The 27,821-nt window shown below is 37.4% G+C and overlaps 1 protein-coding gene across 2 annotated transcripts in view; it reads right to left on the bottom strand.

The window, feature by feature from the left end:
- Positions 1–616: 616 nt before the first annotated feature.
- The window catches only part of RNGTT (RNA guanylyltransferase and 5'-phosphatase), a 170,440-nt gene continuing 143,235 nt past the window's right edge, over positions 617–27,821 (bottom strand). For both annotated transcript variants that reach the window (XM_053973871.1, XM_053973872.1), the window contains exons 15-16: positions 6,331–6,454; positions 617–3,446 (exon numbers count right to left, since the gene is read on the bottom strand). In XM_053973871.1, coding sequence (XP_053829846.1) covers positions 3,283–3,446; positions 6,331–6,454 — 288 coding nt within the window. In that variant the 3' untranslated portion in view covers positions 617–3,282. The remainder of the gene's footprint in view (positions 3,447–6,330; positions 6,455–27,821) is intronic.

The raw sequence follows: 27,821 nt of genomic DNA, 5'->3' as shown, positions 1-27,821 counted from the left end.
GTTTGGCATTTGCACTGAAGCACCGCAAAGTCAGAAATGGTTGAGCGAAACACCACAAGAATTGTACACATAACAAGAACATAACAGCAGTGGAGGCAGGATCTTAATTAGAAAGAAATTATAAAAATCAAGATAGGCTTTTTAGCTCCTGAAAAGTGCCACCTAAACAGCTGCAGCTTGAAAAGGAAACTGCCTTATTACAATACAAGTCCAGGGGCTGATCCAAGTAGGTGGGCTACCAGCTGTAGGGTCATGCTGAATGATAAATTGTCAGGGAAGACTCCACAGACCTCTTGCACAACTTTTGATGCAGCTGCACTTAACACTGAATGGATAAGCCACACAACATTAGCCTGCCATAGAATATGTACTTCAGGCACCAATTGGTTTCCTTCTGCTTCTATCTGCAGCAAGATCAAATTGCACTTAAAAAGGGCACAATGAATCATGGCCACTGCTGGGCTGGGGGGCTCCAACCTCAGAGAAACGCCACTGAAAAATGTGGACCATTTCTTGGAGGACTGAACAACAGTAACACTGAGGTATCCTTGTACTTTGCACTGGTACCACAGTACCACTGGAAAGGCATCAAAAGCAAATACATCTTTAGGGAAAGTATTTTAAACCATTGACTTTATTAAAATACATAATACACGTTTTTTAGAGGAATGTACTTACATTTTCTGGAAACTCCACTGAACCCAAATTTTAATTATATATTTAACAAATGACAAAACAGTGGATGAAATCATGCTGTACACCAAAGAATAGACAAGTTAGGGTATTGTTTTTCATCATCATTATTATTTTCCTGGCACAGGCTCTTCTTTGCTTTTTAGCTTCAATCTCTGGAACATCTAGTAACAGAGAAAGGAGGTTTACATTTCTCATGGCATTAAACTCATCTGGTCCAAGTGGAAGTCCATTTGTTTTCACCACCTTTATTCAAACCTTCCCCAGGAGCCTCCCCTTCCAGAAAAGCAAAGGTGATTGACCTCTCTGAAAAGCTACAGGTCACAGTGCAAGACGACTTTGACAGTCAAATGTGAACATGGAGCTCTGTACATTCTCAGAATCATTACTCTTTCAAAATATCCATTTCAAACCAAGAGTGGGAAAAAAGACACTGTCAAAATACAAGGGCCAAAACACACACATGGACTTAGTGGAATGCACGTGGAAGACAGCTTGCAGTGCTGCAGCTCTGAAGTAAAAGGTAAATCAGAAGCCAGGTTTTGTTGAAATACAGGATGCAAGAGCTGGGAAGGAGAAAGACGGAAATAACCTGGACACATTCTTAAAAAAATGAAATTTCCAAACCTCACGGAGAAGGCTGTAATCATCACACACACTGCAATTGCCAAGAACCATGGAGATCAGTGACAAAGTGTATGTTACAAAAATTTCTCTGACAAGTATAATCTGGGGGAAATTATTCATACTGAGCAAAGAAATAACTGTGTGTTTCAATGCAAGATGCACAGAGGATGCATAGGTTTTCACATCAAATTAATAAGGCTCTTTTTAAGAGATCATTTTGCAACCTTGCATAGGTGATATTATATCTTTTCAATAGATAATGTGCAGAAACTATGTACAGTTGAAAAAAAAGAACTTTGATGAAAGCATTTTTTCCCCTCAAGTTTTACCATAGTATAAAAAGTAACTTATATAACTCCTTCAGTTCTCTAAAACACATATGGAATAGCCCAGAAAGAGAAACCAGGAACACCATCTAAATGACGCCGTGTGCATTTATACAACAGGTTGAAACAACCAGAGAAGCCACCACAAAGCAGAGTCATAACGTTTACATATAGAAAAAAAAAAAAAAAAAACAGGAGTAAATTTTTTTTACAAACATGAAAACTCATTTAAACAGAAATGCATTTTAGTTATAACAAATTCATGACCTTCACTAATCAGACTACTGAATGCATGGATGACTCACACACTAAGTAAATGATAGAAAGAGCCAATTCAATCCCTGCTTGATAAATGGACAGTAAACTTTAAAATCTGCATTTGGTTTCCAATTAATCCCAGCTCAGAACAACTCCTCCCTTAGACAGCCAGACGGCAACTTCTCAAAACTAATATTATGAACATCTGCCAGTCTGCTGCAACAAAAGCCATTAGGGCATTCATGTGCTTCTTCATTTGGTAAGAAAGAAAGTCAGCCAGAGGATGAGCACAGTGCCACAGGACAGCCAACCCCATCTTTGAAAATGAGTGTCCTGTTCCCTGGGACACTCATTCACCGCCCCACAATGACTTACTTTTGCCCTGCAATTATGTCACTCAAGAGACTTCCTGTCTGATGGGGCTCTCTTCCACTGAAACTGCCTTCTCCTTTACACAGGAGCTGCCTGGCATTTGTTTTGCCATTTTGTGCCTGGATGCAAGACTTCATTATCAGCACTGCTTATTACTCTTGCATATCACAGTGATGTGTACTTTTTAGTAGTATTTACAATGGTATCACTGTGGAGAACTAAGCCCTGTACTAGAAACAGTCTCTTTAACAGAGACCTTAATACTAAAGATTTGGTGCATTTCTGATCTACAGATAACAAGGCAAAGCTAAAATCAGCCCACTATACATTTGGCATTAGGTTCAAACATGGGGAGAAAGCAAACATCTAGCACATTCCCTTGTTTCAAAGGGATGCTATTTACAAGAAGAATTTGCTTTTTTAATATTTCAGCAACAAAAACTCAGCTAATTTCAAAATTAGAGTAATCTAAGGCGACTTAGTTTTTAATCAACAGAGAACACAAACAATATTGCTGTTTGCTGTTAAACACAAATCTCAAAAATGCAGGGAAACTATGATCTGTTATACTATGGGTGACAAATCACAGCCAGTTTCATAACAACAGTAAAAAAAAAAACAACATTTCTGCTTTTTTTAAACACAGCTCCTAAAAAGTACAGCATCCCAGTATTTCCTCAGTTCCAGACTGCTGACATTATAAATTAAAGGTGAAAAGAGATCCATATATAAACAAGGCAGCTTTCCACTGACTTCATTGTACTTGGTTCTTGTCTAAACCTTTGGAAATTTAATCTTCAAATACCATAAGGTAAGGTTGAATTTCTCAGTTACAAAACAACGTCCATTTGTAAGTGGAATTCCGAAAAACAAAACAAAACAAAAACTAAACTCAAAAAACACACACAAGTATTTAGAGCAATCCAGATCTCTGTTTTCCCAGCCTTCACACTTGCATGTCACCTTCTGGAGAAATGTACACACACGATCCTCTGAGACCAAGGCCCTATGTTATGGTACGAGGTCTTTTGGGCGGCGGGGGTGGCATGAGTTCAGTGTCAGGATCAAGGTGGTGCTTCCGCGTCTGTCCTTGGGAAGCTGCTGCACATCTGTCAATGAACTCAAACAGCATCTCCTTCGTCACTGGATTCTGGATGCTGTTGCAGACAGCTGGGAACAAAGAGCACATTCTCATGTAACTAAACTGATTTGTTCTAGTTGGCACTTCAATAACTTCACCCCCTCTTGGCAAAATAACAACATACTCTGGCTCAAGTATTAAGCCTTAAACGCACGCTTTGACAAGGGGGTTGTGTCTGGAGTCATGAATCTCTGCTCTGCCCCCCAGAGAGCAAAGCAATGCCGTGGACATCTACTCCCATGGGAGTCTCTCTTTCTAAAACAAACTAAAGGCACATATGTGTGTAAGGCTTCCTGAAGCAACTATAAAACCACCAAGAACTGACATCCTACTGAGGCAAGGAACAGCAACGAGGGCCTTGTGAGACATGGCTTTGAAACACACATCAAGTCCAAGTAGATAGAAACAAGGCTGGCTTCTAATACTGAAAATATCTAAATTATGGTAACTTTTTTTTTTTTTTTCCACCAGTAATACTATAAATACCCTAAACCTGCAATGCACAGTCCTTTTTTTTTTTAGCCCATATACCTTCATGGGGCAGAAAGACTTGACACCAAGCAAATGGCATGTCTAGAACACCAGACTATAGGATGGAGGAGCAGCCACAGTGCTGTGTGGTGGCCAAGGCACACATGCACAGGCACTCTTGGGGTACTTAACACAACTCCCCAGACCACAGTTTGTAAGTCATGGTCCATGGGATTTTATGGAACAAATAAATAGGCTTACTTCACTTTAAACAAATGAAATATTTTTTAATGCCTTCCTATGTAACTTTGTATTCCTCTGATTAATCCTCCTGAGAGACTTAGAGGAGGGAAAAAAAAAGGAAAAAAGGAGGATGAAATTAAGTGGGAATCCTACAACTCTCTTGGAAGAAAGCACAAAATGATTAGAGGGTAATTGATAGCATGTAAGGGCTGGCCACAGTAAGGATGCAATTTCCATGCAAAACAATCTACTGACACCCTAGAGCACTAAATGTTAGGACTCCTTAAAATGTACTTGCAATGTAGCATTGTTATGAATAACAATGACTCACAAAAACATTCCTTTCTTTTCCTGCAGAACACCAGAAGCAAAGGATTACTTTACAATTAGTAAAGCACCTTTACGGAATTATTTTTAATTATCTCACTATTTTTGGTGAAAAGGTGCTTTAAGAGTTGCACAATATTTGACTTTAGCAGTTGGGAAGCATTACGATTACCATTAATTTAGGAACAGAATTCCAGTCTCATGGCAACTGGTTTAACTCATGTAACTGGTGTAACAGTAATTCATATAACTGGTCTATCAACTTTTGAGTGCTGCCTTAGCTTAATCACTCAAAAAGATCTCCTGTTTTCAATCTGAAAGGTAGCAAAGCCCAAAAGTAAGATTCAGACAGATGTTTATTTTGGTGCTATTTCAACCATGGCAAAAAATAAATAGCATTTTTCATCAAGAGAAAGCTAATAGAGGAGAGAGGATCTAGAGAAAGTCTCAGATGATAAAAGTATAACTTTTGGAGATTTTGAAAAATGATCAAAAGTGAAAACTCAAAGCCAAAAGAAAACTTTCTGTTCTGAAAATTCCTATAGAAAATTTGAAATTTATCCTAAAAATTCTTCCTGTAGCATTTAGTTTTCTTTTGATTTTAATTTTTAGGAAGTTCACTGTGTTTGGGGAGAAAAAAAGGTCAGGAATAACAAAACTGCTCTACAAATTGAGAAAATGAGAAGAGAGAACAGACAAATACATATGCTCTAAAGAATAAAGAAAAGAAGAATATGCTATTCATTAAAAAAAAAAAAAAAAAAAGGGAAAACGCCAGGGAAAACTAACTATTGAAACACTAAGGTGAACCAGAGAAGAAAAATTTAGGTCATGGTCACAAAGCGATGTCGTTATACTTGTATGACTTTCATGGCCCATTCCTCTTTCCTGACAGGACTGCTCAGTAAGTATTTCAGCTACATTCTGTGCTGGTTCCCTAAGGTGCCAATAGATTTATAATCTCCTAGCAAAATTACCACATTGTGTTTATTCAAGAAAATCCAGTCACTGATCAGGCAGAAATACAAGTAGAAGGGTCTAGATAAAATCCTATATCAGTGCTAGTAATTAGCATGGTCTTAAATATGATTAAATTTCATTTTGGCACTTAACAAAAGTCAGTGTCAATATGTTTATTGCTATTCAGCCTTGCACACACTTCTATTCAAACTCTTATGTTTCATCTCAAAGTAAATATCATCCTTTAATTTACAAAATTTGGCAAAATACTTTTTGGTAGAGGAACATAAAAGTTTTGTAACTCTGCATAAATATAAACCTTTCATTAGTTTCCCTGCTCCATTGTGCGTGTAACTATTGTTGAAACTCAAGATGACATTTTTCTCCTATTAATTTTCTAGCCCATCTGCCAAATAATGGTTTTGGCATTCTAATGGATTTTTTGTTTAACTAATTCCACTCATAATGTGCCAGTTTGCATTACATCCCAGCAAGCCAACACAACGCTAGGCACTGATGTCAGCTGAAGCGATGCTATTGTAAATAAAAACTTTCTTGGCTCTGACTTGAAAGGCATGCCCTGCCATTTAAAGTCATCTTTGCACAAGTGTTTGCAGTTCTGCAAAGACTTAGGCACTTGATTCTTGATTCTGTATTACCTGTTAAATTCTGCATCAGAGTATTGGTTTGACTGACATTATCAAATAACCTTGCAGCCAGAGGATTCATGCTATCTAAAAACAAGTGATGACATAAGCATTTGCAAGATGAGGCGTTACTTCAATAAGTTAGGGGAGTCAGGACTCAGACCATAAATGAGAACACAGAGTGCCTTTCCTACTTAGAACAGAACAGAGGTAAAACATTAAAATTTTAGCCTAAGAAACTTCTAAAGCAAATTGCTCTACTCACCGATGGCAGTGCTGTAGGCATTTGGAAAGCTTTTGTCTATCCTCTGTCTCATGAAGACCCAGCTGTTGTTCTCAAACTTGCACTCTATAATTTTGTTGTCATACTGTTTGAGTTCTTTTGTCACCTGTATAAAAAAAATTGTTTAGGATAAACAGATTTTAATTCACAATTTTTTCTTTCTTTTAGGCATAAATAATAGAAGATCAAAAGCTGCCCTGCATTTTTCAGCAACATGCCTCCATCCTACACAAAAAAAAATTGCACAGAATACATCTCCATTTTACATATGCTTAGCTACTTAACATTTAAAAAGTACTTTTCAAATTTGCTGTCAATATTCAGCAATTATATTATGCTAAAACATCAGCAGTGCTAACAGAGGGGGGGAAAAAGTCACTTCTGGCCCAAATGCAAATAGGTTTCCATGGGAATAAACTGCTTCCAGTTTAAGTGCTACTGCCAGCCTAAGTGCACAAAATGTATTATCCATGTTTCATCAACCTTCTTTGTTGAAGGTCTCACAGCAAAAATGTCAGATTTCAATTCTGGAAAAAGATTACAAAAAATAATTTCACTCTTTACGTGACTGAGGTTTTTTCTTTTCTTCCTTTTTCTTTCTTCATTTTTCTTTAAAAATTAAGATTGTAACTTCAAAATAATGCAGACTTTCAAATGGCGTATATTGTAGATCTCCTTCAGGCCTCTATTTATTGATTCATAGATTTGTCAGCAGCCAATATCCTGAGCTATTTGTCTCTCTATTTGGCAACACTGTGTGGTTTGGAAATGTAGTTTATATGCATTGGACTTTGTAGTTGTTTTGGCTACTTCATCCTATGCATCCTAATCTATGATACAATGCAAAAATTTTCATGTAGCCATGGTAACCTGAGAACCTTATCTAACGCTTTACCAATTTTACCCATATACTTCACTTTGTTCCAAAGAGCCTCTTCAGCACTATGAAGCTGTATTTAACTGCTAGCTGCGTTTAGTTGCTATAGTTTACCAATAAAAAGCTGCACAAGGTAACGTAACACTTTGGATTCAGGATCTTATCAAGCGCTCTCATAAAAGGAGGTGGTTATTGCAATTCATTAGCATAATTTTTCACCTCTGTTGTCTACTTGCTCCTGAGCAGTGACACGGGAATTTACTACTGACAGAGAGATGCAGATTTGAAAAAGGCCATAGCTGTCTCCAGACAGCTTAATAGCACATACAGTGGAAAAACCCATGACCCCCTTTTCCATTAACTCCCAGATAAAGACAATTAATTAAGGAAACGGTTCTGAGCATGGATCAAGTCCTCCTATACTGTATAGTACAAGATTTGATAAGGAGAATCCTCACATTGTTGGCATTTAATCTGAATACTTGTGTTCACTCCTGGATAAGGAGCCCTAGGATTCTACTTGTCAAGTGAACATGGAATTTTAAGAAAATGTTGTAAAACTTGCTTACAATTGAGTCCTGTCCTGCTGCAGCACAGACAGAGTTAGAGTCAGGTTTTCATGTCACACACTATTCTTTATCCATTCCAATACCTGCAAAGAGTTTTTTCTCTCAAATCATTTACTACTTAAGTGGAGTTTATGTCTTCTGTTGACTATTAGATTGCTCAGATTAGCAACCTTTCCTTTACAGAATGCTCTACACAGCACTGCACTTCTTCCATCTGCACTGAAAAGCTACATGCAGTCCACAGGATTGACTGACACGTGTTTATGGATGCATTATGTTTCATTAGGTGTATGTAGGAAAACACACCATCCTTTTCCAGTGTACTATGGATACATAAACCCAGGAAGAAACTCCTGGCTGTGCAGTGCCTTTGGAAGGTATATTGAAAACAGCTGCCTAGTGGAAGTGGGGGCAGTAGGGGGTATGGCCACATGTCTGATTTTCTGCCAAAGCAGGGAAATACTAGAAAGATCACCTGATAGAGAAGGAAATGCATAAATTTGCAGGTAATTACTTCAACTAACCACCCACCTCATAAGGTTTTCTCATGGCTTATCATTCTTCTGGTGTTCAGATGCTCAGAATAGCAATAAATTAGATGGCAGCTTTATCTGACTGTGGCAATTAAGCAATATTATTAACTATCCAGAGACTTGCTTGGCCATTCATTAGCAATCTGGAAGATGGATCTTTCCACAAAATATGAACACCTGCCAAAGCATTGACCTAAATGAATTTTCCCATTAGAAAACTGGTGATCACAGCCTTTAATGATTGCAAGTTGCAGTAATTACTTTACAAAGGAAGAAATACAGCACCTACTACTATTCCCTGTACTTTGTTAAGTGACCTTAGTCTTATATAGGTATTACTCTAATATAAAAGAACCTTTTAGCAACTGCTGGACATTTGATTGAAACTACACATATTCTGACCAAAACACACTTTCAGTATTAAAACCACTCTTCCACTATTGCATCTTAGCAGACTTCTAAATGGGTATTGTTTATACAAAGGACTGAACAAGGCTACAGTGATTCTTGTATCCATAATTCACATCTACCTACCATGCATATGCTACTTTCTGGTATTTCAGATTCAAAGTGGGACAGGGAAACCATCAAATTTAACTGTCTAGAAATTCCTTCCCTTTGGGAATTAATTCTCAGCTCCTCAACACAGTGTCTTCTCAATTCTCCCTTTGCAGTGTGTTCATCCCTCCTTCTTCCCTTTAAACCTTACAGTCCATAGCAGTATTTGAATAATGCACCATCACTTCTCTTCCTGAGAGGTACTTCTTCTAGCTTCTAGTGCATCACAGAAGGTCAGTTAGGAATGATGGCAGTTCTCAGCCAAAATGCTTATCCTCAGTGCTGGTACAGTGCCAGTGCTTCTGCCATACTGTTGATAAAAGGCCTTGAACCAGCATTCAGCAATTTCAAGACAGAAACTCCCACCACACCAAGGACTCCATGGAGCCTTCCTTAATTAAACATTTATTCCTTAGCCTATTTTCGGACAGCCAGTCAGAATTAGAATCCCAAAAGATCAAGTCTTGGACATGGGGCTGTCAGAGGTGGTGTGCATCAGAACAGTAGCACTGGTCTGGGCAACAACTGTGTCCTGAGCAAGGACAAACACCAACTTGTACACTTATTTCTTTTCAAGAGCAAGGAAATTGTTCAGCAGCAGCAATGTTCAGCGCTCCTGCCCGTACTTGATCTAATTATCAGCAACCAACCTATTTGCCCAACAGAAGTAATTTCCAAAAACACAGAGGAGCATCCTTTTGGATGATTCACTACATTACTGCTAGTCTGCAAGGTGTGACTGAAAAAAAACAGGCTTGAGCTGCATCCCCATTTCAGCAATAGTTCAGTATCAAATCAGACTGATGTAATACAACACCATTGCCTAAGAATGTCAGATTACATGATTATATCTTCCCCTCCCTGCTGAGAAAGGCTTCCCCCATCATCATCATCTGGACCATTCATGGGAAGAACTTCAGTGGCATAAGCTTATTTCTTTTTCTAAGAATGAAGATAGTTAAGGCTTAGAAAATCTCTCATTTTCCAGGCTCCTTCTATCCCCTATGTTCTGAAAGAAATTAAAAATATTTTTTAAAAAATTAAAATATCTAACCCATTTCAAATTTTCTTGCCCGGCTGAATAACGGAGTCATTTTGAGATGAGTAACATGCAGCCACAGTTTATGTTAAATTAGAGCAAAATATGAAAAAAAACCCTAATATATCCAGCTGAGAAAGAGAGGAACCCATTTAAATTGAATGTAGTTAGTCCCAGTCTCATGAAGATGCCTTTACTATCTCTGCTGACTACTAGCAGCCAATGCTTTTCCATGTCTCTCCACAGGGCACTGACTGTCAGACTGGTCCATTGTTCCAATCAAACATTAGTCTCATCACCCTTAACTCCAAAGGAGAATGAAATTCCTGGGCAAGCTCCTACTCTACATAAGAGGCACTAACAATGCAAATTTAGGTTTTGAGGTAATTAAATTAGTATTTCAGAAAGCATGTCTACAATGGACAGGCTTAAATTTACAAATGCATCTACTTTTCCCATTTTCAAGTTCTTTAGAAGGAAAAAAGATTTATTTAAATAAATGGAGACTCGGCTGAAAGAAGTTTTATGTGTCCATATGCATGTTTTTTTCAAAGCAATTTAAATTATTTCAGTTTAGTAAATAATTCCCTTAAAAGAAAGTGATGCTTGTAAGCAAAATCTTAAAACATTCTATTTCAAATTCTTTTCTCTTTAAATGCCTTTTTGCTGCACTTTCCCCCCTATTACCAAACATAGATAGAAAAACATTCTTCAATTCACCCATTTCTATTCTTACTCCACACCCCTAGTCATCAGCCAATTCTTAATGTCCCAAAAGAAAATATCATAATAGTACATGCAGAAATCCTTCACTTCCATGAGAGAAAAAAGGAGCAAAAGCAGCTGTTGAAGTCTTACAAAATTAAAAACATCATTATTTTCAAATAGAGAATTAAAAAACAAAAGGAACCATAACATAAAGGCAAGATGGATTCTAAATGCATTGGGTTTCTATTTTCTAAGAAGAATCTGCCTTTTTATAGCTAGCATGAGCAATGAAGGCATTTCTTTTTTATATGCTCAAATACACAAACTGTTTGTTTTCTTTTTTTAAACCTTAAGTTCCAATGCCTGGAGGCGAGAAAAGTTTAGAGCTGCTACATAAGGCCTAGAAAGTAATTCTTTCTCTTGCTGATACCATAACTACATTTTCTCCATTAGGATACATTCCCACAGCCAAAGCGAACAAACAGTCGAAAGAAGCACATCCCAAAATAAATTATCAGCTGTGTGGTCATGAAGGAGAAACCTTTTGGTTGCTTCCCAGTATCTTACTGCAGGAGAACTGGAGTCCCATACCTCCCCTAGGAGGTCACCCTGCAAAAATAAATCACATTCCTGTAAGAACCGTCCAAAACCATGACATGTGTGAGTTCCCTGTCCTGAGGGTATTGGGATATACCCAGGCACAAATGACAGTCTAGTAAATAAAACCTCTATAGCAAAACACCACATCTCAAATTCCATTATCTGTATTAGTCTCCACTGCTGTGACTGCCCTCAACTGCAAAGTACGAGAGACTATTTCCAAACTTCTCCAGTGCATGGAATGTCCAAGACAAAGGGAGAATTAAGCTGCCTACTGGTACTATGACTCCACAGCAGTAAGGCAACACCTGAAGATCAGGGAGACGCAATCATAACAGTCAGGGAACAAAAAGAAGAATTACATGGGAATTTGAGGAAACAAAGAGGAGTCAAGACTTTGAAGGAATAAGACGGACACAGAAAAAATAAAGAAGCAGCAGTAACAAAATAAAACAGCTTCTGAAGATAGAAAGATAAATCAAACTCAAAGCAAGATCTTTTTAAAGACCAGACACTTAAAGGTGATGAACTCCAAGGACATTCATGTCAAACCAAGGCAACTGAGAGGAAATGAGGTGTGAGAAACAGGGATCCTTTGAAAGCACTCTTACATGTGATTGCTGGTGAGGTCATGAATACAAGAAATTCTAATCACTTGAGTAAGAACATCTGAGACAGTCAGTCGACATGAAGTCATTAGAGCTCCCAGCATCTATAGGGCACAGACCAGCACCAAACACAGATCCCAAGCTGTTCATTCAGTGCTTCTTCCTAACTCTTGGACTGTTTGTTCAGATGCTTTTGAAGAACTTTTTTGCTCATTCACATAAAGTACCTCATGCTTTTCATAGTCAAACTTCACAAAGAATAAAAATATTACAAATTGCATGGTTACTAAATGCCTGTTCACATAAGCTGTGTATGCTGAACCATGTGAATACTATCTGCTGGAAAAAGTTATCAGTTAATATGCTTTGCATTTTTGCTCAAGCCCAAACAGATTTTGTAATGCAGCTTAATATCTATTTCTTTATACAATTCAAGAGATTATTTTATCAAACCATAGATTTATTGCTGAACTAAACATACTGATTGTGTTTCCTTTTTAAGGAATGTATTACCCAACAAATGGTTACCAGCTTGGGTAAACACCATGCACTTGAGATGGTTATTTAACATTAATAAAGCCTTCTAAGTGCAACTATGCTGCTTCTTATGTACATAGGAAACGGAAATGCTCCAATTTAGAGATGTCATTCCTGAAAAAGAATATTAAGAAATATAAAATTTTAGCACTTTTGTTCATGTTCGTTAAACCACAATGTTAACACCAAGCACTGTAGAATCAAGGGAAAAACAAAGAAGAAAAATCATGTTTCCAAATTAGAAGAATGAGGCTTTTTAAAATTGTGGATTTTGTTTGTTTGTTTTTCATGTCCAGTGTCTAGCACTCTCAGTTCATTATTTAGTCTTTCTTTTTAACATACAATATTTTCTCAAAGAATCTCTTATTCTTACATGTAGTAATTAAAAATATGGATACTGTTTTCTGATACATATAATGGGTCGGAGTCCTGGGGTTTTCCTGGCAAGTGACAGATGGAAACACCAGAAATAAAAAGCTTTCCTCTTATTAGTGATATTACAAGTTTAATGACTTTCAGTGCCAGCTGGAAATAGATTTCTTAATGTATCCTGGGAGGTCTCCTGTGCACCTGACCTTGCAACAGCATTTGAACTATCTGGAAGAAATCAATGTTTTCCTGACCTTTGCTTTGGACTCTCAGAGGAACACAGTGGTATCTATGAGAAAGCAGGTAACTGGTAACTGCTTAGACCAAGATGTGGAAATAGACATGTGTTTGCACAAATGTTTTGCTCAATGATCATTCTTCTAGATTTTTTTTTTTAATATATACTTTTATATGTCACATTTGACTCAATGGTAAAGCCATTTGCCACAGCAAACCAATGAACTCTTTGAACACTTTTGGGCATTATAGCTCAGGCATCTACATTACTCAAAGAGCAGGTGACCTTCCTGCTAGGCATTGACATGTCCACTTAATTCCTGAGAGAACTCTAAAGCTTTAAAAAATCCTATTTACTTTTAATCATCATCAAGAATGGGACACAGAGATTTGGGTGTCCATACACATCTTGAACAGTTAAATGAAACAAAGTAATAAATGATTGTCCTCCTAGATTGATATCCCTTTCCTCTGCACTCTAATCATCACAAGTCTCTGGATTAAAGAAAAAAAAAATCTATATGTCTTCTGTAAAAACTGAGAAACTGAAGAATTCTGTGCTGAGGATTTGTGAACTTGGCATAGCTCTGCTGTGATGAGTTCTTAAATAAAGTCTTGTTGAAAAAGCAGCTCATATAATTCTGACCCTCAGCATGCTGATGAAAGAGCAAGAAACTCTCAGGGGAACTGCAGAAACACCCAGGCATTAAGGGAGCAGCAACAGAGCTCTCAAAGCAAGTTGTCAGCGTGACCTTCCTGCAGAGAGGATGTGCATTTGGTGCAAACAGAGCTTCACCTGCTCTACGGCTCATGAATTTGTTGGAAGAGGTAAAAACAATGCTCTGCAAGCACCTGGGGTAACTTTGTGGAGGCCAAAAATAGCTACCTTGGTTTTGGCACATCATAAATAACTGGGCTAATAATAATAATAATCCCTGGAGACAGTACTGAAACTTGAAAGTGTTTAAGTTCCAAAGGCAGATGCAAGCATAGTAGTAAAATGCCACAGCAAACTGCAGAACTGTTCAGCAGGTTATGGAAAAACAAATAAACAACAAAACAAACAAACAAACAAACAAAATCAAAACCTTTCCGTGAAGGACAAGGAATTCACAGGAGGTTTCTGAAGAAAAAGCCACCCCATCAGAAAGGTAAGCAACTGTACAAGGGGGAAGAGAACAAGGATATACAGTGCAATCTGGCAAAAAAAAAAAAGCTGAAATAATAATATAGAAATGATTCTGTGAGAAAAGATTTCACTCACAGCCTGATACATTTTGAGGACTGTACCTCTGCTTGCCATGATCTAGCTTGTGAAAGCCAGTCTTAACCCTCATTTGTGCTTTGTTCACTCAGAGTGCTTTTGCAAAAGGGAGCCTGCCCCAAACAGGGAGTGCTACATAATGAGACACAAAGATCCAGGAGACAAGAGTTATACATTACTAGTAAAGAATATAGTTTGAAAACACCACTTAGCTCATTCATAAATTATTAATTCTTAAGGCTTATTATTCTCAGTTTGCAAATGGGGAAGAAAGAGATAGTTTGTGGCCACACCACAGGGAAAGCATTTACCCCCCATTAGGTTCTCTAAACCCAATCTTAATTACCCATCAGGTACTTACACTCATGCTACCAAGAAATCTTGTGACACAGGGCAGCTAAAATCTTGTTAATAATTTATCAGTAGAAACCCAAACAAGTCTTCCAGACACAAAGCAATGCTATCACTATTTTATAATCACTTTGGCAACACTATTCCTACACCTCAAAATAAATGAAAGAGAACTTAGATGGTTGTGTCAGAATAGGACTAGGAGTTTTTGTGACATTTGCTGCCTTTCATCTGCTGGAATTCACCTCCAATAGGATGGATTTCCAGACAAATGTTTGTGCTTCTCACACATAGATTTTACAGGGTACTTTCTCATATTACTGTTTTTCATCTGTTCATCTGTAGCCAAGCTCTTGCTATTGTAGGGGTCTAAGTTAATCTTGTTTTACCTGTACTTCTTACACCATACAAGGGATTCTGTCACTTGCTGTCACACAACCAGGGATGGGTTAGAAGGAGACTCCACAGTGCTGGGCTAGCAGGAGCCTCCCAGCAGCCTTTCTACTACTTTCACAAGCTTTCACTACTTTTTTTTTCACTACTTTCACAAGCTCAGACACTATCTGATGGCTATTCATGTGAGATCCAGCTCTACAAGCTCTTATCCTTATAAATTATATGCCTTTGAGCAGCTTCAGAAGATCAATTAGTCCACACTAGTGTCATCAGGATGGGGCCCTAAACCTAATTCTTGTTATTTCTTATCTGGCTTCTGAAATGTTCTCTAGAAACCGTGGGTTTATACTCTTTCAGGAAGATGCCAAATCATATCAGAATACACCAAAAGAAATTTAAACTAAAATCCAAAGTATCGAGTAATTGCAAGTGAGTCTTTTAAACCCACTTTTACTCCTAACAACACACAGCTTTCAAATGACAGCCATTAAGAAGCATATTCTTTTCTTCCATTTAGATCCCAAACAACCACTTGCTTAAAAGTTTTTTCCCCATAAATCAAAATTCACCACTGAGAACAACTGTGTCAACACTATAAGGAAATTTGTTTGCTGTGTTAAATTGAGCTTCAAAAGCATGAACTGAACACACATTTGTGATCACAAGTAATGCCTCTTCTTATAACCATTCAAAGTGTTTACCTTATTACAGCTTATTATAAATGTACTGTCTAAAATGCAGCAGCATGACTGTTCCATTTCCAGGCCCTAATTTTATGATAATCATATGTAATATATTCATATGTCTACTTCACTGCCTAACAAAGCCCAAACTGGTTAGCAGATCTGCTTCCTCCATGGTTCAAATTTCTTTACCTCAGAACGTTACTGAAAAACAACATTAAGAAAGATATAATCAAAATTTTACTTTGTATTTTGCACTATAGTAGACAAACAAAGGAGTATATCATTGGAGGCTGAATTTGGCATACTGACTTTATCAAATACTGGTATCTAAGTGGTATGTAAATTATTCAACACGCTATGCAAGCATTATTAGAAAAATGGGGGTAGGGAGCAAGATTATAAATTTATAAATGTTTTCAACATCTAGAAACCCTATTAATACTTGAAAATGTACAGAGAGAATGTGCAGATAAACTAAAACCAGAAACAGCGAAATTGCTTTTAATCTCCCATATATTTAATGTTTCAGGTTTTGCCTAGAACATATTTATAAAAAACAGTAACTTTTTTTCTTCATAAATTTCAGAGGCAATTCCTAGTTACTCACAAATCTGACACTAGAACATAGAGAGATTTACAGAACTCGTAGGAAATAGAAATTCTTTTGCTCCCCATCTACTCCATTAGACTGAATGGTTTGTCATTAGCCAAGTCTCCTAAGAACCAAAGTGCTGAGCTAGAGAAGAGAGCTCAGTCTTGCTCATCGTAGCTTTTACACAGTACATGTAATAGTTTTTTTAGACAAATGTCACATCTTGAAATCAGAGAAGTCTCTTACAGCAGAATAACATCTTATCTTTTAATGAAATTTTCAGGTTTTGTATTTGTATTATATACTTGTGCTGGTTTTGGCTGGAGTAGCATTAACTTTCTTCACAGTGGCTGGTGTGGGGCTATTTTGGATTTGTGCTGAACACAGTGATGATGATGTGGAGACACAGAGCCAAGGCTGTTTCTAATTTTTGTACTACCAGGCTGGTGGGGAGGGTGCTGGGGGGAGCTTGGGAAGTTGGGAGGGACAGGGGATGGATGGCTGGGGATGGCTGAACACCCACATGCACATGGGAAGCACTGAATTCATTCCTTGTTTTGCTTGCCTGCATAACTTTTGCTTTCCCTACTAAACTGTCTCTATCTCAATTAATGAGTTTTCTACCTTTACCCTTCCTATTCTTTCCCAGGTTCTGATGCTGAGTGAGTGAGTGAGTGAGTGAGTGGCTGAATGGGACTTGGCTGCTGGATGGACTTAAACTATGACAATAATAGAGCACAAACTTTAATTTTTGTAATACATGACAAGAAAAGTCAAACTACAATGATTTTTAAAACCCTGCCATTTTGAGGAGGCATTCTTACACCTAATTGTTGAGGTTGGACTTCACAACTCTGCTGATTCTACCTATATTTTTGTAAATAATTAGTTTTAATAGGACGAGTTTTAGGTAACTGTTAGAACCACTTGAATGAGGAAGCTGATAAATGCCTGGATGGAACACTGCAATAATATACAACATAAAGCCAACAGGAGCCAAACAACAATAACAACAACAATAAAAATAATCTCAGCAGTCCTATGACATCAAAATAATAAAGCAAAGATGTGCTGGGAAAAAAGCTGCAAAAGTCACGTTAGGGATTTTTCATCCTTTTAGTATTTCAATTAGAAGGAAAATAATCTTTTTTTCCCATTACAGATAATACACCACAACAAAAAGATTAATAGCTGCTGACTTAACGCAGACTTTCAAAAATTAGCTTTGATCAAAGGAAGTGCTGTAGTGAAAGGCAACTGCCCTAACCCACTTCTCATCTGCCTTTATAGTATTGAGCTGGCATGAACTCCCTCCCCTTTCTTGAATGGTTTCCTTTAAACTTCAAAGAATAACTGGCTTTGAGGCTTAAGACACAGAAATCTTTTTCCTTCTTCTTCAAAAGCAATTAATGACATGATGTAGAATCTGACCTACAATCTAGTATCTAAGCACACAGGTCTTCTTGATCATTGTGGGCCTACAGAATGTGAGGGGCTCGACAGAGAAGTTAATCGTGGCTCAGGAACTGCAAATGGTTTTAGGGTGCCTGCCAGCTGATGAGGTCAGTCTGCTGAAAGAAAGGTAAGCAAGGGCTAATCTATCAATGGCACAAATTTGTCGATAAATGAGGCTATAGAGGGATTCTCACTGCTTTACCTTCCATTGCAAGCTCCTCTTTCCTTTCCATGCTTTGTTTTTAATGAGTCTGCAGAGTTTGGAAGCCAGATTTCCCAGGACACCACAGTAATGGATGTGGGGTGGGGCAACACAGACTGCAGTAATCACGAGGCAGAGGAATGGACAATATTCATGGACTTTCAAGAGCCACAACTGGCTACCCAAGATATAAAGGATTTTGCAAGATCTGGTCAGAGAAACTTCTTGGTCTGTTTGGGCAGCAGTGTTTCCAGACAAATGAACAAAGACTGTATATGAGTTTTTGTTTTAGTGTCAGCTAAAAGGGATTGCAACTTCAAATGGTGAGTGCTCATAACAGGAAATAATTAATGGTTTAATAGTTGGTCCTGTCAAAGCCCTGAAAGATAGGGAATCTGGGAAAGCCCTCTGTACCTGAGCATGTTTTCATGGCTTTGTCCATACATTTTGTTATTAAATGTGGGATCAATAACAAAGTAAGCAAGCAAGAACATTTAGTCTTCATTCTTCTTTCACGAAATGACTTCACCCACTTAGTCTGCAAAAGCTAAGGCAAGCAAAGCCAAGGAAAGTCTCTTGAGTTTTCTAACCATATGATGTCTCCAAGAAAACCTCTGTCATAAAGTTGCTTTCTGCAAAGATCTCTGCATGGGCCAATTCTTAAATTCCCCAGAATTCTGAGCCTAATTTGAGTGCTCTGCTCAAGTACTACACTTTTGTTTGAGCTGCTGTACTCCCCTACCTAAAGCCCAAGACGAAAACAGCTTTAGTTCCCTAACAAATACAGCTAAAAACATTTGTTTTGCTTTCCACATGATGGAATAGTATTTCAGGTAACATCATAAGCACTTTCTAGAGACAGCCAGTCAGACACTAAGACCTCCATCCAGAAAAAACAAAAAATCCTTGAAGGCTCTTTCCCAGAAGAACAGAAATAAGAAAAGAGAAAGAAAAACAAAGTAACAGCAATGGCAACTCTGTAAATCTGTTATCCAGTAATCTCAAAGTGTATTCTTATACACTTGTAATGTATATAAATAACTTGTAACATTAAACTCATTTCATTAGCATGCTTTAGATAAAACAGCTGTATGTATGCAATTCTGCAGGTGAGAAGTCCAAGGTAAAATGGAGTTGATTTGTCAGGCAAGAGTGCACAACGTGGAAAAATTAATGAAAAAGCCTTGGTTAGTAGTTTCCTGCTATAACTACTAGCACTAATTACTAATTAGTAATTACTTAGCACAGACTTTTCCTTAAAGTTCTGAATGAAATATTAACAAGATAGTAATTAAGTAATTCAAGGTCTGTTTGCTTTAGTGTTTGCATTAGCATTAACTTTAGTATTGTAAATCCAAAATCTGACTCACTGATCTATAGACGTCCTTCTAAATTAATCAGAGATGTCCTTTGCTTTCCTTCTATTGAAGTTAAATTATTCTGAAACCCCTTTTTATGCATTAATGGTATCCAAAGTGTAACAGGAGGAAAGAGAAGGTAATGATGTAGTAAAATGCAGTAATTGTACCCTGCATTATTTTCTAAAAGAACAAAAACATTCTTGTTTCTAATCCTGCTTTTGCATATTCCTTTACATTGCTTCTACTACAGACCAGCCTCTTCCCTACATCCCAGCAGGGTTTAAAAGGAATGCTACAACATGTAGTTAATCTGCTCCTGCAATGATCACCAATCAAGCATGGCTAGCCATGACCCACTAACCAAATGAAGCAGAAGTTGGGTTGCACTTGTGTGCATTACTGTTAAATTACACCTGGGTAGGTTAATGTACAACCCTAATGGGGCATTTTATTTCTTGTGTGGTGCAGCAGGAGCATGCAGGCAATGGGCAGCTCTCGAGGCAATGAGGGCCACGGCCACCTCTGCAAGGGGCAAGAGGTTCCAGAGCTGTTTGGCTAGAGCATCACTGCCTCCCACTTAAAGCTCCATCAGGCTCCTGGCTGACCCAGTCAGAGTCCATGGATGACTTCTGCACACTTAAGTGAGACAATTGGCTTCCAGCAGACATCAGGTCATTAATTCTGTTCTGAAACAATATTGACTTCTCTACTTCATGCATGAAAAATAGAGAAAAATCTCACATCATTGCTGGTACAGAATCCAGCATGGCATCTCATGAATCTACCACTGAGAACATGCTCAAATATTTTTTATTACAACACATTAAGCTAAAATCAATAGATTCATTTACTGAAATGGATTTAGTACTTCAGCAAACCAAGGGAAAGTAACACTTTTTAAAAAGAAGTGACATTTCATTACAGCATTTGGTTGTAAACTCACTGGCAGAAATTTTTCTGTATATCAATTAAACAGTAACTCACTGAAGTTAGTAACATAAAAAGCAATATTGCGTATTTACAGTTCCCTTCCCAGTAAATGAAAACATCTACAGTTCTCAGCAATACAAATAAAGTCTCTGCACAATGGTTCTAACAATGCTGCCACTTCTGATCTTTTCAAATATTTCTGAACTATTTTCCCCAAAGATATAATACGCTATTGTCTCTACAATCAACTTTTTTTTTGTTTGGAGAGAAGCAGAAGTGGCATTTTGAAAACTTCAATTTGCTGAAATATAATAGCACTGCTGAGTTCTGTTGTTCTTCACTTTCATTCTCACTTTATGCTAGAAAGATAAAACTGCAGTGGCTTTACTACTGTCAAATAAAAAGTAAATGAATAATGGTTTGTTGACTATTACATAACAAGATACTGCATCACTATTAGTCAATTGAGTTTTAATATATATTTCTCTCTCAAATGGGAAACTTTACCAATACTATAATTGTTCTGGAAAACTGCCAAGGAAAGCTATATGTGAGCCTTGCAATAAGAACTGTGAAACCAAATTTGATGAAGAAATAATTTAAACATTTTAGTGTAAATTACACAAATAGAGAAACAAAATAAGAATTCAAAAGGAAATAATCTTACCTGATTTATTGTCTATGTACGGCTTAATTTTCCCCTAGGATTACTGCTTTGTAGATATCAAGGACATTTTTTGAATTGTACAGGTGCTATTTATCATTTCCTTGGGTAGATCAGCATCCTTCCACTTTTACTAGCATAAAATCTTATCTTTTTCCCTGCAGGCCTGTCTTTCATGGGCATAATCTAGTTTAGTTACATCTTCCTTCTTCGTTGCTAACCTTCTCTAAGAGTCACCAACTTTTTCATCAGAGCTCTAACATACCCTAAGCTCGCAGGACTTACCTGGTTTTGAAGACTTCTATTATAGGATAGAAGTGGTGGGGAAAATGGATATCTGAAAATCAATTACCAGCAGCTGAAGTGACAACTGAGCTACAGGACTTGTCTGTGGGGAATACTATACTGGAAATGCTAACTTCCAGTTAAAATAGCTGTACAATAAGAATGTGGTTCTACTCCAGCCTTTAATCACATACTTAGAAAAGCCCAGAGAGAAAGGCAAGACAAGTATTTATGCCATTATATTAGTTACTTAAAATCTAGGAGCTCGTTTCTATATGTAATTCACAGAGAGAGACTGGCACCTCTAGAAAGTGATTTGAAAAATTCAGTGAGGCAACCATCAGGCACTTTTCTTAGAGGATCCCAGACTCATCCTTGGATTCATCTGTTTTCCACTGCCTACACAAGGAGCCTGCAGGGTCTATGGTGGCTGAAATTAGATCATGTGACCTTCTTTATAGGTATTCTAATTAGACAGGATATTATCTACAACCCCATTTCCTTTCAAAGCTGATATCCTGCATAATTATCTCATTTGATATTTCTTCTACCTTCTTTGTTATTGTTTGCAACCCTATTCTTTTTCATTTATCTAAATTTAATCTGTATTTGCCTTTTACTAGCCCTAAACCAGCACAGTACCTCTCAATACGAAAATTTTTGCCATCAACTGCTTTTTCTCCAATGTTATCAGTATCTGACATTTAAAATATTTCTCATTCATGATATTCACTATTCATTTTACATATACTATAAAGAAAGGTCTCAGAAACAATTTCCTAGTCAAAGAATTTCCCTATTATACCATCTCTCACCCTTTGCAACTTCAACGTCTTGATTTATTCATGAGTAATTTATTTTAAAGACATTATCATCTGCATTTCACAAAGGTACTACAAGTTCAAGCTCATTTATCAAGTTCAACCTCATTTGTTCAGTTCAGATTCAAAATAATTCACCTCTAAAAAGCCTAATAAATTTAGATACTCTCTGCCTATAAACTGTACAGTAACAATTTGCTTTCTTTACCCCCCTCAAGCCTGATCTTGGCTGATGTTCTCATTCTTTAAAACAATAAACAACTAAGAAATGGTAAAAAATGTCTAAAACATTTTCTGTTGCCCCCTTCAATTAGAATTAATTTCTAATAGAGTCTGATATTTATAATTTTGCTTAGAATCTACTTTTTTATTTATTCTTTCTCTTTGACTGTTATCCATCCCACTGCCTTTATTTCATTCACCTCCACTACCAACAAAAGCCTCTAATAGAAAATAAAAGATGAAGAACTTATTTCAAAAATCAGAACAGATTAATAAAGAACAATTATGATCACGAACATGGTATGAAATGAGTACTTTCTGATGGAAACAATAAAGATATACAAATTTAGGACATTACTTTCTCTGAGGACAATTATCTACAATAAGTTTCCTAAATTGTCTAAAACTCGTAGAAACTTGAGCACACTGCCATACTGTCTGAGTATTATATTCTAGTAAAAAGAAAATGCAAATGCAATCACATTTATGGAAACTAAGCGTGGGGATGTCTACATCAAAGGAAAAAACAGTCCCTACAGCCACTCACTCAAGCATAAGAGCTGGCCCCATAAACAGCTGCTGTCATCAAGGTATCCTCAATTATTCAGAACAAATTACACTCTCTATGTGCAGAGGCACACCCAAACCAGGTTTGACAATGCACTTATAACAGAAGAACAGCTGCAGCAACAAATTACGATGTTCAAGAGCTTAAAATCATCATGGACAAATCATTCTCTCTGCCAGATGATTTTTGCAAAACATAAGAAAGCAAAACAAAAGATGCTGCCAACCCCAAATCACCCATGTATGGGAGCCAGAACACTCTCAAACACTGAAGCTTGTGAAATAACAATGTGACAAAGAGGACAAGGACAATAGCACAGCACAACTTGCACTACAGCACAAGAAATCTGGCAGTTTTACAATGACCTGATCAGTTATTCCACTGTGACAAGTATGAAGGCTCAACACAAAGCAGATGAGAAATATCTGCAATATCTATGCTCATCTATTGCAAAAAACAATAACCCCTGTGCTCATCTATTGCTAAAAACAATAACAATAAAACAAACCCTTCATTTCCAGGATCTTTCTCAGCAATTTTTAGCTGGTAGTGAGCAATAACTTTATGGTTCAGAAACAGAGCTTAAGCCTTTTGTTTTGCCATCTTTTCAAAGTGGAAAATAAACTGTCTATTAATGCGTTATTATAATGAGACATAATCTACATGTCCTAATGCTCACATTTATCACAGTATGTTTCCATATCATTGGGCACAGGAAAGCTACCATAAGAACAATCTGCCTACCACCTTGAAAATCCAGTTTTCTATATGACTGTACCTGTCAGAATGGTATCTGTAGGGGGTCAATGGTAAATACTTGGAAAATTACCAATAAGGTAAGAAAGCAAATGAATTCAAGAAGGAATGCTGAGGCAAAAAAAAAGAAAAAAAAAAAAAAAAAGAAAAAAAAAAAAGAAAAAAAAAAGAAAAATAGAAAAAAACCACCAAAGTCTCATGGCACATACATTAGCTACTACTGGTTTCAAATCTCATTACTTATCAAATTAAAGGAAACAGGAAACTCCAAATCAAACATCTCTAATGTGATAAAAAGCTGTTTTCTGGCTTAATCTTGTGGGTAGTACAACAGAAGTACCCCAACCAAAACAACTGAAGAAGCAAATACTAATGGTCTCAGGGATTAATTGTGGAGGCTTTTTCCAAGGGTCAGTGTTGCTGCTGGAACAGGGGCCACAGACAAGTCTGTAGGGGAAGGGAAGGTATGAATGTTAGATTGAATGTTAAATAGCAAGACTGCGACCTCCCAACACATATGCAAGTGTTGTTTCCTCAGGTATCCTGTATTGTAACACTCTTACACACCCTCTTCCCTTAATAATGCACAACAGTTACAAACCATTTGACACATTTACAGTCTCTTGGCTCATTTACATCCAACAGCTACTCACGGGCAGCTCTTCTTCCAGCCCCTTACTCCTGAGCTTTGCTACTAATCTAGCTACTGCTGCCACTTCCAATTTCTTTTCTTCTTTGCTATATTTCTTTTTAAATTAGTTATATGGCTCTGAACAATCTATAAACCTCTTGAGTTTTAGACACATTCCTGAGAACACCAGCTTCTCTCAGCTCCAGTTAGACTCACAAATTTTTAGATTAAGACAGAGATGCTTTATTTTCAACATATACCGCATACTCCATTAAAAAAATCCATACTGTGTCATTACGGGAAAACAGCTGCAGAATGACTTCAAAGTAAAACACCCATCTTTCTTCTTCTAAATAAACATTTTAGTGAAGAAAACACGGCATGTTCTTTGAAAGAGGACCATAGGATCTCTGGAATATAATGAAATTCTACCTCTTAATGAAAAAAAAGGGTGCATCTTTTTGTATTTTTTGTATTACGAGAAAAACAGACACTTTCAAGGTAAACATATAACAAGAAAGATCCCAAGATACTAAGAATGGAAGTATTGAAAGCCTTGTATAATGCAAGTTGTGGTCACAGCCATCGGAAAAGATAAGAAGAAGAACTGACAGGAATACTGTATGCTGAAATTAATTAATGTATGCTATTCAATCAGTAATAGCAGAGGCTCAGAAACATCCAACACTAACATTTCTCAATCATATATCCTTATGAACTAGTTAAGTTTCACAGCAGTGACTGCTTACACTCCAAAAAGTCACAGAACCTGAAAAATTCAGGTCAGAAGGGACACCCAGCCAACACTCAATCCAGCCTCCTGCTCTAGGCTGGTTAACCTCAAAGATGAGTCAGGTTGCTCAGGGTGTCTTCCAGTTAAACTTTGGAAATCTCCACAGACAGAGGTTTTACAGTGTCTTCAGGAAGCCTGCTGCTGTGCCCCATCAACTTCCATGCAATTTTTTTTCTTACATCCAACTTTCCAATTAGATTACTTCCATCCATTTTTCCTGCTTGTCCTTCCCCAGGCACCTCTGAGAAGTGTCTGACTTGACTTTGTTCTGCAATCTCACTTCAGATGATGGAGGATTGCAAGGGATTAATTTCATTTATTTTGCAATGGATTGCCCCCTTTACCCATCTCTTCTAAACAAAGCCTCCTTTAACCTCTCCACACAGGCCATGTGCTCTTCCCTTCAGCATGACCCCCACAGAGGGATGGCTTCTCATGCCCTGGGAGCCCAGAGCTGTGCACAGCTACCCCAGATGTCTCTCAGAAACGCTTGAGCAGAGAGCAGAGACCTTCCTCAACCTGCTGGCAACGCCCTGGCTAAGACAACCCAAGGAGTGGTTGGCTTTTCCCAGGCTCAGCTCAGCTTGTGGCCACTGGGACCTTCAGGTGCTGCCCTGCAGAGCTGCCACTCAAAGGCTCCGCTCTGCCCCTGGTGCACAACTCGAAGGTGCTGCTCCTGAACTTGCCAAGGTTCCTTTGTCAGCACGTGTTTTACTAAGCTTTTTGAGAAATGAGGTATGATCATACTGATTTTGTATTGCTAAGATGCATTTGTAAGCCCAGGGAACGGAAGGCTTGAAAAAACTGCGATCGGTTCATTTTTACAATAGTCATGAAAAGCATTTGAAAGCTTTTTTTTTCTCTACACAGTTAATATAGAGGTAAATAGAAAACAACAAAAAAAGCCCAATAAATTAAGATCTACAATCAATTAACTAGTATTTTAACCTTTCCAGAAAGCTTAATTCACCCTATGCTTGCCAAGAACAAACTTGGATTTATTTTCAAAATTAAAAAAAAAAAACACAACACAACCAACCTACTAGGAGCTGAAATAACAAAACCTGCCCCCGACCCCCAAAAAACCAAAAAACTCAACCAAAAAACCCAATAAAAAACCATATTTCAAAACAAAAAATACAATTATTCTATCTTTTTGGCAGCAACAAGAGAAAAATGCAGAGGTAATATTCCTAATTCTGTGGACTTCTATGGAACACTGCATGCTTTACAGAGAACCATTTTAAAAACTGAATTCATAGCAATAATCATGACAAAAAGCAAAATGGGGCCTGATCCATCAGAAGAGGGTGAATCTACAAATTATAGCTCATTAACATTTTGTTCTTAGGGGCAGCAATTGTGACAGCACACAGAATCACTGCTTCAGTTTTTGCAGTGCCAATGCAGATTTCATAGTTATTCTCTTTCTGTTTACATCAGCAGTTCTAAGGCTGGATTTTTAAAAAAGTATTTTATTTTTGCTCCTTAATATGTCTACAGAGAATAAATATGTCCACTGTATGCTGGCTTTTACTGTAATATAAATGCAAATATATATTAATATTTATTTCTATTATTGGTGTCTAACATTCCCAGGCAGGACTGAGAGCTCTAATATTTCAGGATCTATAGAAACACACAGGCAGTCAGGACCTCTTGCCCTTAAGAGAAGAAAATATAATCGAGAAAAGCTGCAACAAACAATGTCAAGATGTAGAGAAAGGTAAGGAGGAAATCAAGGGAAAAATAATTAAGCAATATGCTTTTTTTCTTTCCTAATTAATTCTCAAAGTAGTGGTTCAAAAGTGTCTTTTTCAAAACGAGCTAAATTCACTACCTTTAACAAACATATAACTTAGGAATGAGCAGTTGGTGATTTTTTTGCTAGCACCTTACATTTTCTAACTTGCAGTTTGTTCAGCAAATTCTCCCTAGCACCTCCCCCACCTTCTTTACAAGATATCAACTGTGTGGGTAGGGCAGAACCTCCCATGGATTCTGTAACTGCTCTCATGAAATCAGAATTTCATTATTGAATATGTTCAGATTGTTGTTTAGGACACAACGAAAGGCATCTTGAGCTTGGGCCAGAAGATTCCAAGATGTCTAAGTACTCTAGGTTCCACCAAGTTCACTCCAAGTCCTATGGTGTCCTCCTGAAAACCATCTTGCTGCTGAGAATTATTAACTTTATCTTCAATGTAAAACCTTTTGTAATTCCTGCCAAAGGCAAACACAGTCCACAACTCTATGCCAGGTAACTTTTCATGTATCTCAGAGAACCTGACAACAAAAAAAAAAGATGCTGAATTTGACTCAGTACTGTAGAATGATGTGGACACAGTGCAGAAAAAAAGGAAGGAGTGGAAAAGGACAGGTTCAGACTCCAAAAGGCAGCACTGTATGACTTCCCTTGACTGGGAAGTGCACTGACCCATAAAGACTTCCCATGAGAAGACTGTACATTGTCATTGTACCAATGAACATTAGGGCAAAATCCTAAATTCTCACTATATTGAGAAATTTATTTTGAAATATTATCTATCAGCCCAATTTTTAAAAGTTTTGATGCTAAAGCTGTTTCCATGTGTTGACTTCTGCATGACACACAAGTATAGGTGATTACCACGAAAGACAGAATAATAAAAACAAAGAGAAGGATTTCTTTACACAGTTCCAACAGCCTAATACCAGCAATTCCAATGATGCTCAGTACAGCTTCTATGAGTAGCAAGAGGATATAAAAATCCTGCTGTAACATCCCACAAAACTCTAGAAAATGTAAGAGCCACCCATCAGTTCTCTTGGAAGACTGTTAACAGTAATAAGTATATATAATTAATGTTGATTACTTTGTC

This window comes from Vidua macroura, chromosome 3 (assembly GCF_024509145.1).
Source record: "Vidua macroura isolate BioBank_ID:100142 chromosome 3, ASM2450914v1, whole genome shotgun sequence".
Lineage (NCBI taxonomy): Eukaryota > Metazoa > Chordata > Aves > Passeriformes > Viduidae > Vidua > Vidua macroura.
Note: the sequence above shows the minus strand (reverse complement) of the source record. Positions and strands in the feature narration are given on the sequence as shown.